General features: G+C 41.4%; 1 protein-coding gene across 2 annotated transcripts in view; it reads right to left on the bottom strand.

Moving 5' to 3' along the window:
* The window catches only part of osbpl10a (oxysterol binding protein-like 10a), a 96966-nt gene that overhangs the window by 26351 nt on the left and 58470 nt on the right, over window positions 1-12145 (bottom strand). For both annotated transcript variants that reach the window (XM_085445263.1, XM_085445262.1), the window contains exons 6-7: window positions 10088-10328; window positions 5028-5158 (exon numbers count right to left, since the gene is read on the bottom strand). In XM_085445263.1, coding sequence (XP_085301389.1) covers window positions 5028-5158; window positions 10088-10328 — 372 coding nt within the window. The remainder of the gene's footprint in view (window positions 1-5027; window positions 5159-10087; window positions 10329-12145) is intronic.

The following is a 12145-nucleotide window of genomic DNA, read 5'->3' as shown; positions in this document are numbered from 1 at the left end:
GGGTTACATTATTCCACTAAGTTTGAATAAAAAGATGACAGCGCCAAAGATTAATGTGACTCGTGACAACGGTGTTAAAGAAAAGTGATTTATGATTACAAGAAGCTCATGTAAACACGTCGGTCAGTTTATTAGGTACACCTGGCATGGTTGGCATATAGACAGTGTAAAGACTAGCGAAAGTTGCTTATTTTTCTTGACAGTAAGTGCAAAATGTGTCCATATCCATATGTATGCTCTTCTTACTCCCTGGACATCAAATTCTCCGCGTCTCACCTTGCTGCACAAGGAGATTACTTCTAATTGGATCACTTCCAAACTCGTCCCGCCTCCCCAACTTAATTCATACTGAGTGGATCTCGTTTCTCCAAAACATTTTCATCTTGTTTTTATTCGTGTCAATCGTGTCAATCCATTTCATCATAGCTTCTGTCCAAGTGCATTAGTTCTTATTTGGTTATCGTCTTGTTTTTGTCAGGAAAAACTATCACAAAAATTAATAGTCAACAATATTAACACTATTTACAACCAAGGTAAGCATCTCTCAGTGCACACCCATAAAACAGATGAGCTACAGCAACAGAAGACGACACCAGGTGTTACTCCTGTCAGCTAATAACAAGAAACCGAGACTACAATTTGCACAGACCTCACCTAAATTAAATAAACAGTTCAGGCTGCCAGTGGTGATATTAGTACTAATTGAGCATTGTTTAAATTTCACAGCTTGCCTAAGTGTTCTTGCTGACCATGCTCATCCCTTTATGACCACCGTGGATGGGAAACTGCTGGTGGCCTTGTATCACTCCACCACAGAAAGCATCCTGGTTTGCTGTGTAACAGTGTGGTATGCAGTGAATAAATAGGCTGTCCAGTGGGTAATAAACACAGCACAAAAGATCATCGAATGCGTTTTAGTTGTGTGTTAATTTTACTATTTGCAATGGAAATTAAAACCATCTGGATTCTGATCTTCTTACAGTTGCTCCCAGCAGCACAACACATCATGTCACGAAGCTCAAATCATCTCAAACTGCCTTCTTGAACTTGTCACCAGATATAAGACCAATAAAGCACCTCTGTGGTGTGGTAGAACAGGAGATTTGCATTACTGATGTAAGCCCACCAATCTGCAGCAACTGTGTGATGCTATCATATCAATATTGATCAGCACTTTGTCAAATCTGTGCCACGAATAATTAAAGCATCTCTGAAGGAAAAACAGAGTCCGAACTGGTGCTTGCAAAGTGCACCGAATAAAATAAAGGCTGGTTTAAGAAGCATTTTAGCCGATTTCTACTTCCATAATTGTGAACCCACAACTACACATCTATCCATTTTCTTCCGCTTATCCGGGGCCGGGTCCCGGTGGCAGCAGCCCAAGCAGAGAAGCCCAGACCTCCCTCTCCCCAGCCACCTCCTCCAGCTTATCTGGGGGAACACCAAGGTGTTTCCAGGCCAGCCGAGACATATAATCTCTCCAGTGTGTACTGGGTCTGCCTCAGGACCTCCTCCCGGTGGGACATGCCCGGAAAACCTCACCCAGGAGGTGCCCAGGAGGCATCCTTGTCAGGTGCCTGAACCACCTCCACTGACTCCTTTCGATGTGGAGGAGCAGCTGCTCTACTCTGAGCCCCTCCCGAATGGCGGAACTTCTCACCCTATCTCTAAGGGAGAGACTAGCCACCCTTCGGAGGAAGTCCATTTCTGCCACTTGTATTCGCGATCTTGTTCTTTCGGTTTTTTGAAAACTTTGCTCCCAATGTGGGGGTTCCTGGACATTCCAGCGCAAGAGAAACATTCTTTTTTTTTCTTTTTTTTTTTTGCCTGTCCCGTTTGGCTCTTTTGCCATCAGAATTATTGTCTAAAGGCAAACAAAGATGCCCAACGGATTTACTTTACCAAATTGACCATCCCAGCCTTGCCATAATGGTCCATTTGATTCACCTTTTATTGTTTATTTTATTTTCACTTACTGAATACGGGACAGACTTGACTGGGGGAAAGAAGGGGAGAAAGAAAGAGAGAAAGAGAAACAGCTGAGAAGAGGGACGGGGGAGAAGGGCAAAAGACAAAAACCAACAGAATGAGCAGAAAAAAAAAAAGAAAAAAATGCATATATCGATCACCTGGATCACCTGTTGAGAAAGAAAAAAGAAAACAAGCAGAAGAGAACAAGAGTAATAGAATAAACAACATCACCATGATATATGGGAATATGACAGTAAATACTAAATGTTAAACATTATTGTGCAGCACATAAGATCAACAGAACACAGTGTGCTTTGAGGTAGGAGCCAAAAAGGGTGTAGTTTGTGGGTGTGCAAGAGAAACATTCTGACATTCCACGAATGGCATTACAAGGAATTTAAAATGAAATCAATGAAGAGAAAATGGGGAAAACAGCTTTTGCTTTTGTCTATGGTCATTCTCGTAACTACCAGTGGAACTTGTTGCTTTAACTTTAGTGATAATAAAAGAATTTGCATAAATAAAACATTAAGGGGTTCACAGCAAATATAAGCAAATTAAAATGATTTATTTTGGGTGGAACTTGTTGTTAAAAGTCAATGTTTTAACTAAATTACAGAAACTGATGCGCTAATATCTCACTCCAGTGTCCCCTCTTTCTCTCCACCAGACTCTCACTGCATTTACGTCACAGTCACCTGCCCCCTGCCCCCTCCATTTCTTGGTACTGAAACAGGTTGGTCCAGACACACATTCCTCCAGGGATTGGCTCAGTACACTGTGTGACCCACTTATTTGACAGCACTTCTTTTAAAATTGTCAGATGAGTGGAGTGCTCCCCCTTCCAGCCAGGAAGAGCAAACACGATAGAGTGTGGCAGAAATTCTCAAGTGAGGCCACTGGCCCCTGAGTTTCAGCTTAAGTATATTTTGTATTTGTATCTATCATCACCACAGCAAGTAATTTCAGCTTACAAAGCACTAAAAGGCAAAGTTTTCATAACAATGAACATGAAAAAAATGCATCTTTTGGCAACTTCAAGAAGGCCTGACATCAACCACTTGAGACTTTGTTGCATATTTAATGCCACAGAGTGTTTTTGTTTACATAAGCTTTGTCTTTATTTATTCAAGTTCAATAAAGAAAAGCTTATAAAAAGAAACTTGGAGAAAAAAAGGAAATCAATCAAATATCCCCTTAAAATTAACTTAAGTGTTTGCAGAATTAAAACTGGCTTCATAATTTGATAGGTCAACAAGGCTAAGATAAAGAAAAAAGGCTCAGCTAGTTAACACATGAGGTTGCACTGCATCATCACCATTAAATATTAAAAGGTCAAGCAACAGGTAAGCCAAACTCTGTTTTATCCTTCTTTTTGACTCTATTGGCAACCGCAATTTACAAAATAAACATGATGTTGTTTTGAATAAGACACGAAACTAGCAATGGAAACCATATAGTCATCAGGAAAGCGTTTACTCACATCATAGACAACGCTACGGTCACTTAAGCGGTCGCCAATTACCTCAACAACAGTTTGTGACCATGGCAGGACCAAAATACCTGCAACCTTGTGCAATGAATTTGTTATCTCGTTGCCTTTGAAATGGTTGTTTCAAACACATGGACCAGGTTTGCAGAGACGGTCTTCAAAGCAACTTTGGTGCATCAACACAGCAATAAAATGGCATCAAAACTGAGTTAGTCTGCAACCAGTTTGCTACAAGTTTGAGATTAAAAGGCTTCAAGTCAGAAATTACAGAAAATCTGTTGGTGATAAACTAATCTGCAGCGCTGCAAATACACAGAAATGCACATTAACTACTTACATCAGAGTCTGAGCAGACCCTAACAGATATGAAAGAGACCAGAACTAACCACTAGAGACTGGTCTAAAACCTTCTGGCAACCACCAGTTGTGGGAGAACAATTAGTATTCCCTGAGTGGTTGCAAGTGGCTGCTGAGCCTGAGTCACATAGGCAAAAACCTCCTTGTGACCACTTTAGGATATTGGTACAGTCTTAGTAATTGATGGAGTGTTTACATTAAAAAAATACATGCAACTGTGGGAATATGCTAGCATTCAAAGCAATTATTAGGAGGTTTGTGGTGCATTATCTGTTTTTTGCATCCTATTTCAACCAACAAGAGCCAGAAACCTTCAGGAATCACTGCCAGCCACTCTTGGAAAACACATTTTTCCCAACCAATAAGTGGTTGTATCACATCCATTATGTTGGACATTTCTTGAGTAATGTGCACACAATGTCACGTGAGAAATCTATATCCATCTTTTAAATCTGTTCACACCATATCAAGGCACCTGCTCCACTGACACTGCACATTATTTTAGCATAAAGTTAACCACATGACTCCAAGTGTTACAGATATATTTTCTGTGCCCTCCATGCTAGTAGTTTGCACATCCCTGCACTCTGCTGCTTTCTTTTCATTTCTTTCAATACAAACAAAAAAACAAAAAAAAACCTGTTCACACTTTCAATAAAATTAACAAAATTTCACACAAGCTTCTTAACTCGCAGTACCTGCCTTTGCTTTCTTTTTCTAGTGTCTCTGTTATCCAGGTCAAACTCCTCAAAACTTTGCAATAAAACTGAATGTGATTCAGGAACATGAAGCAGAGCATAGCAGTGGAATATGATACCCTGTAGATGTATTTTTTTTTACAGTTTAATTACAGGAAGTGACCTTTGCTGTATGCCATGCTCACTGTGCTTCCTGCTCATAGCTACACGCACACAATCCAATAAATGCAATATGCAGCAAAGGACGAAAAAATACACTAAAATTCACTTTGCATGATAAGCCTGAACTTTAGGGCCAAAGGAGCAAATGTAAATTGATTTTCTTTGTACCCATCCAACCAAATCCTATCAACAAGCAGCTGTACAGTGATCTGAATGAAACACACTGCAGTTAGAAATCATACAGACTGTTTGTGCAGCCCTTTAGCATCCAAGCCAAGCTAGCAGAGGTCAGAGAGACGGGCCGAATACTGACGCGATAATTGACAGCGTGACGTGATGTTTCTCACCTCAGCACCATGGGGCAGAATCCTTTTCCTGAGGGCCGGGGAGGGCTCGGTTGACTGCAAAGGAGTCAGACCCCCGTTCTTCAGTTGCTCCCCCGAGGGCGACTTTGGTACAGTCCACACAGGAGCACCATCTGAAAAACGACAAGTTATTGTTGTTGAAAGAATCAAAGAGGGATCAGGGTGAAAACCAAGATTAGCCTCTCCTTTTTATATATATATGTGACATTCAATATAAAGGTGTGTGTGTGACTGATGGAAGTGACAAACCAGGAAGGTGTGTGCATGTGTGTCCTTGCATGAATCTACGCGAATTTAATATTTGTTCAGTGTTATAGCCTGCCTTGTATTGATTCACATGATCAAACATACAGAAGCGACTAGAATGGAGATTAAATTTGATTCCCGTCCCAAAAAGATCAAAGGCTCAATAAAGAAGAAGAAAAGAAATCAATCAACCAATTTCTTTCTACTTACTGCAGCGATTGTGCATTTAATAATAAATCATACCCAAAAATGCTCAACCTTTACTGTCTTCACCTTCTGGGCTTTTGCTGTCAGAGATGATCATCCAACTCAAGGATCTTTTGTTGAAGGCGCAGTTGTTAAATGTCAGCGTTGTCAGAACTGACCCATTTTTAGGGATTTTCTAACTCGTTCAAAATGTTAAGAAACTTTAATTAAAAAGCAGCCACACCTGCACACATTGTACACAAATAAGTACAACATGGATGCTTGAGATTAAATGGGCGCTGATTTGATTTAAAATCAGTATTTTCATGCATCGTCTTTAAATGTTACATCAGCACCTGCTTCATTGTAATTTAATCAAATCCTGCTTTCCGAAGCAAAATAATTTAGTGGTTCCCAAACTGGAGTACATGAAAAAGACTTGCAGGTAAACCAAAAGCAGAAGCCAAACCTGCACCAACAAACAAAATGAAGGCAGTAAAATATAACAAGGCTCATTTCAGTCTCTCAAAATATTAGTTTCTGAGCTAATGTGAACAAGTTAGGAGCTCACAAGGCAACGTGTTCCTTATTTATTTTCAGCATTAATGACACCTTAGGTATTTTTATCTAAGAAGCAGGGGGAAAGGCAGAAAAACTGAAGTGAAACAGCTGATTAAACAGGACATTTTCTCACCTACACTTCATTTACTCTGGCCTGAATCCTTTAATTAATTTGCGAACTTGTAGGGTTTTTTTTATGGTTTGGGTTTTTTTCATGCAGATAAAACTCAAAGTCAACTCTGAGAATGTTCGGTCCACTTATTTACCAGACGTGTCAGCAGGCAACAAAAGATGCCGCGCTCCTACAGGGTGGATTTACATTTATTTACTGCAGTTTGTTTATCTGCACGTCTATGGTACTCACACCTAGAAGCTGGGTTAGATCAAGGTCGAATCAAGTTCTCAACGTAAATGGAAAAATAAAGCAGGGTTTTATTTTAAACAGCTGGCGCAGATGCAGGTGAAAAGTCCTCAAAATCACGACAGGAGTCAAAGGTTAGATCACAACGAGACTCCTCACTGGATGTGTGCCGAAACGTCCAAACTACATCCTCAGACTTTAAATAGAGTCGCTACTTTTGAAGGGCTTCCAATGCAGTCCTCGAGCAACCCAGTATTTGATGAAGGCCTAAGTGTCTTTATCAGTAAAATAAAAATGATCAATTTTTAAGCTGCGTGATTCAATTGTTAAAAGCAGAGAAATGGATCCCATTTCAAAGTACTGTTAATGGTGCAACACCAGAGATCCTTCTCATATCCACTCTCTGCACTAAAATTAGGTTAAATATCTAATGCACCAAGAGGCTGCTCTTTGATATCCATTAGTGAGAAGCTAACTGTGCTGATACAGGTTGGCATTCTGCTGGGCCCAGAGGGTCTGTCTCTGGAAAAAGTGCTGAAATAGCCCTCAGGCCAGGTTCTGCTTTGGTCAACTGAACAGTTTGACTGGCAGGAACCTGAAAGTGCGAAGAAACTACCTCCAGTGATACCTGGCTCCTGTAAACCGGAGACATAAGGGCAGCCAGCTCTGCCTGAGGGCAAGATTTGTTATTGAGCTGTGAATAAAGTGAAATTGAGTGTTTTTGTGTGTGCACTTTTTGAAAAGGTTATTGAAGATGGCGATGGCTTTTATCAGAATTCAATTTTAACGTAATTAATTATTCATTTAAAACTTCTGAAGTTTTGTGTTTTTTTTTCTTCATTAATGGGTTTTTACAATTAAATACTTTCTCCAAGATGTCACAATGAAGCACCAGAAGCAGAGCTACTCGGTGAGCTGGGGCATGTCGCGGGCCATTGGAGAGAGGCATGCAGGTGTGTTATCAGAGATCAAACAGTGGCGACACAAACATTCATGCAGAAGATGTTTCCAATGGCTTTATCTTCCATTTCTGGGCCGTGACATCAATTCAGACTTCCCGATGATGTTGTCACATCAGAATTTCCCCCTACAAGTTCCCCCTTTCACCTCTTTTAAATAAGACTTTCAGCTCTCACTTATATTTAGATGGACTGGTGTGTTTTTTTACTAAATTTTTGCTAAGCTTGAAGGGGACTGGTTCGCAAAGGTTTGGAAATTTCCTTTATGGATTTTCAGTTCCTTAAAGGAAAATGCTGCTTGTGTGCAGGGGAAAGAGGAGTAGGGTGGGTGGGGCTTCAAGCTCTTTATGACACTGACTGAGCAGCGGAAAGGAGGGGATCCAGAAAGTGCTAGAGCAAGCAGCAAAGATCCTCTGTGATATCAGCCGATAATAATGCTGTCTGGTGTGTGACTGGCAGGTTTATGTTGGGTTTGTGACTCAAAAGCAAGTTGCTTTGGTTTGGTTTAAAAGTACGGAAGCCTGGAGGGACAAACGTGCCAGCCAAACTCAGTCCAACCTCATGCTTGGCTCTCTGCAAGAGTTATCTTGCCCATGCAGTGGCAATGCTTTGGTCTGTGGGCATAACAATACCATTCAACCAGCCAGCCACTCCCTTTATCAGCTGCTTTTTAACAAGATACTCAGGTAGCCATCCATGCTTGAGAGCCAAGCTATGCTAACGACCGAGGATCCTAACAAAAACAAAAACGAACTCCTCACTGAGGTGTGGCGGGTACATGCCGGAAGCAGGGAGCAGCTGGACCCCCGCGGGACTTATCAGCCAGGATGCGGAAGGAAAGAGGTCTGTACTTGCGGCCCGGTGGTCCCACTCCACACCACCCCCTGTCTGACGAACAGGTACAGGGCAAGGTGAATGCTGGCGCAAAAAGAAGACCAACAAACTGTGAGGACTGGAAGATTCAGGATGCGATCCAAACCCAAACGACCTTCCCAAAGTTACAGGTACAAGTGGGAAAACAACTTTATGGCTCAAACACTCCGATGAATAATCCACAGGGCGTAAATGATGGATCGGAAAATGTTACAGTTTGCTCGCAGGAGGAAAGCGGTTCAGATTTACAGCAGTTACAGCAGATTTCAAAATCCCTAGAAGCTAAAAATATTCAACTCTTCAGTATCCACATTCAGTTTATGGATTTTTTTTTTTTCTAAAAGCAGGAATGAATATCATCTCAGCTTGTCTGCTTCACATCCCTCTCGCTTGTGCTAAAGCAGTTAAAGCCTCTATTCATTACTAGCAAGAGCTGTATTGGACAGCACTCTACTCCTTCAGTGTGAGAGCTTCCTGCTCTGAGAGATCATTTTACACATAAATGTAGCCACCATGAACTCCTCTAAAGGCCCAGCGGTCAACTTAAACTCGCGTTCTTTCTAAACACACCTTCGGTTTACCACAAGCAACCTTTCAAAGAAAAACTAATTCATGCTAATTGTCTGTGATTTAAATCTTTAGTCTTACAAAACAGCATAAACCCTCCCCAAACACGTCTACAGCATAATTTTACTTATTTTTATTTCCAGTAATATTTCTTTTACCAATAAACTGCCAAATGCAGTACCTCCAAGGCAATATTTCAACACAGATGTATTTTTAGTGGCATATTAGCAGCCAATTGCCAATAATAGGAAGGAACTGTTGATTTGTCGACAGAAGTGTATCCCCAGATTGTGCCCTAGCTTATGAATAGTTGGTGTGATCCATCCTGCTGTGACTGCAAACAGAATACATCTGCCACTGCCACTTGTTGTTCTTTTTTTCCCCCAATCCTAGGGGCAACGACTGTTTGGTACTCAACAGGTTTTTAGAGGAGTATTACTTTACATCAACCCCTCTCCTCTCCTGGAGAAAACCTTTATCATGCTATTGTTTTATAGAAACCCAGAAAGTATAAATAGATTACAAATATTCCTCTTTGCTTGGAAAATAGGATTAGACTCCTACATTTGATGGACTTCAATTTCCTTCATCCTTCATCCTCCTTTATCCTTTCCGTTGGCATTTTTATTTTATTTATTTTTATTATTATATACCCATATAACCACCCTCAGTCTGTAAACGGTTTTAAATAGAAACAACTTTATTGGATCCATTATGATCTGGCACAAAGAGGGTTAAACATGGCAGAGGTCTAACAATATAGGCACCAGTGTGGATTCCTTTGGCAAAGACTTGAACCTTTGAGATGTTGAAGTGCATAGTATAAGGTTTCATTCATACATACACCCTGATTTTTTCCCCTCACATGCATATAGGGTGACAATCTGAAATGTCTGCACCAGCTCTGTAAACAATACTTTCTGTTAAAATCATTGCCATACGCGCTCCTTCATGCGTTTACTTGGCACGACCATTCTGAGGACTGCTGGCATTTCAATGCAACTGAGGACATTGAAGAAGACATAAAAATGAATGGAAGCGATACAGAACAACGCTTATGAGAAAAGACAACAATTTAACACACAAATGCAACATTCAACAACAATTGCTGGAAAGGTTTAAGTTCATGGCACCCATCAGGCAGGGACAAGAGGCGCAGTCTAGCTGACACAGCTGGGCCTTGCCGCTGGGTTCGGGAGATGGAGACTGAAAAGACAAGGGGGATGTGGGGCATGAAGGGGTCGGGGGCTCCAGCAGAAGCACTGGAACGGGACCCGTGGCGGACTCACCGGAGGGTGCTCCTTGGGAGGCGTGGTTGCGCTGGGAGACCTGGGACTGAGGTGGAACCTGGCTACGGCTCTGAGTCTGTTGGAGGATGTTCAGGCACTCGCCCAGGCAGCTCAGTGTGGCAGCCGACGTAGCTTTGAGCAGGAGCAGGTCCTGATCCAGACAGGAGAGCGGCCCTTTGGTGGGCAGGGAGTCGATGGACTGGACAAGGTTCTTCTGTTGGCCCTCTGCTTGGGACATAACCTGTGGATGCACAGTGAGACATGACATTAATAAAAATAATCATACAATCAACCGTCACGTTACTATAATTTCCAATTTGGGTGCATATAAACTGAAATTACGCCCACTGTAATACAGCCCCAATCAAAAGTTTAAGACCAGATGAAAAATGGCAAAAAAAATCATAGTTTGCATGGTTGGATCTTTACAAGGTTCAAAGTAGAGCTTCAACATAAAACAGGAAGAAATGTGAATGAGACAAAATATTATTTGAGCATGCAATTTATTGAAAACAACACTTAGACTGAAACAGGCTGTTTTACAGCTCATCAAAAGTTTAGGACCACACCTCAAAAAAAGTCCCAAACATGAACTCAGTAATGAGTAGCTCCACCGTTATTGTTGATCACTTCAAAAATTCACTGTGGCATGCTTGATGCAAGCGTTTCCATGAGTGGGAACATTTCTCCAAGTGGTGAAGACGGCTGCATGAAGGGCATCTACTGTCTGCAACTGTTGTCTATTTTTTGTAAACTTCCCTTGCCATCCATCCCAAAAGGTTCTCAACTGAATTTAGATCAGGGGAACACACAGATTGGTCCAAAAGAGTGATGTTATTCTCCTGGAAGAAGTGCCTTTTCCTGCTGGCATTGTGTACTACAGTACATTGTTCCGTTGAAAAATCCAGTTGTTACCACACAGACGAGGGACCCTCTCAGTCATGAGGTATGTTGCAACATCTGGACTAAGCGTGCGGCCGTTTGACACCCCTGCACCTCCTGAAGTTCCGTTGTTCAAGGAGACAAGGCCTTTGAAGACGTTTTTTGTTTTTGAAGCCTTTCAGTCTCAGTCTGATGATTATGGCGCTGCAGTCGGCACCAGTAACGGCCTTAATTTGGGTCAAGGATCGTCCAGCGTCTTGACGGACAGCCAACTGGATCCTCCAGCTCGGTACTGGTGAAATTTGTTTGGTCTTCCACTTGACCTTTTTGTGCCATAACCCTCAGGATCATTTAAGAAATTCCGAATGACTGTCTTACTGCGTCCCACCTCAGCAGTGATGGCGTGCTGTGAGAGACCTCGCTTATGCAGTTCAACAACCCAACAACATTCAAAGAGGAAACGTTTTTTTGCCTTTGCTATTAGAACATCATGACAGTGTGACTACCTGACAGAAAATGACAATGAATCCACATTTTTGCACAGATTTGGGTTTATAAAGGCAAACTTATGATCAGCTGTAAAACAGCCTGTTTCAGTTTAACCGTTGTTTTCAATAAATTGTATGCTCAAAAATTTTTTGTATTTGTGTCACTCCCATTTCTTCTTGTTGCATATTGAAACTACTTGGAACCTTGTTAAGATCCAAAATATGATTTTTTGCCATTTCTCAAGCGGTCTTAAACTTTTGATCAGGACTGTACTTCACACATATTTTAATGTACAGATTGTTACTTTTTGAGGCACTTGATGAAAACGTGCTGATAATATTTGACATTTTTATTCTCTTTCTTAAAACTAAATCTCTACTCTGCCATTCATTAATAACTCAGTCAAACTGGAGTAAAAGCAGGACGGCACCTATGGGCACCTACGCTATTCTGCAGGTACAGCCCTGCAGCAACTACATCACTATTTGTGGAGGAATTTCTAATTCAGATATATGAAGTTCTTTCTACACTCTGAATGTAAGCAGTCCATGTTAACGTCCGTGTAGACGGCACATTTAATCACCACATTATCACAAACAGATTGCATGTAATTGTCAACTTGACCAATTTAGTCGCCGACTGACAGCAGACTGAATCCACCTCTGCCGTTTTATCACCACCTTGATG

The sequence above is a fragment of the Copadichromis virginalis genome, linkage group LG22 (assembly GCF_057382275.1).
Source record: "Copadichromis virginalis isolate Kocher_CV1m ecotype Utaka linkage group LG22, C_Virginalis_male_GT1.1, whole genome shotgun sequence".
NCBI lineage: Eukaryota > Metazoa > Chordata > Actinopteri > Cichliformes > Cichlidae > Copadichromis > Copadichromis virginalis.
This window is presented reverse-complemented; position numbering and strand designations above follow the sequence as displayed.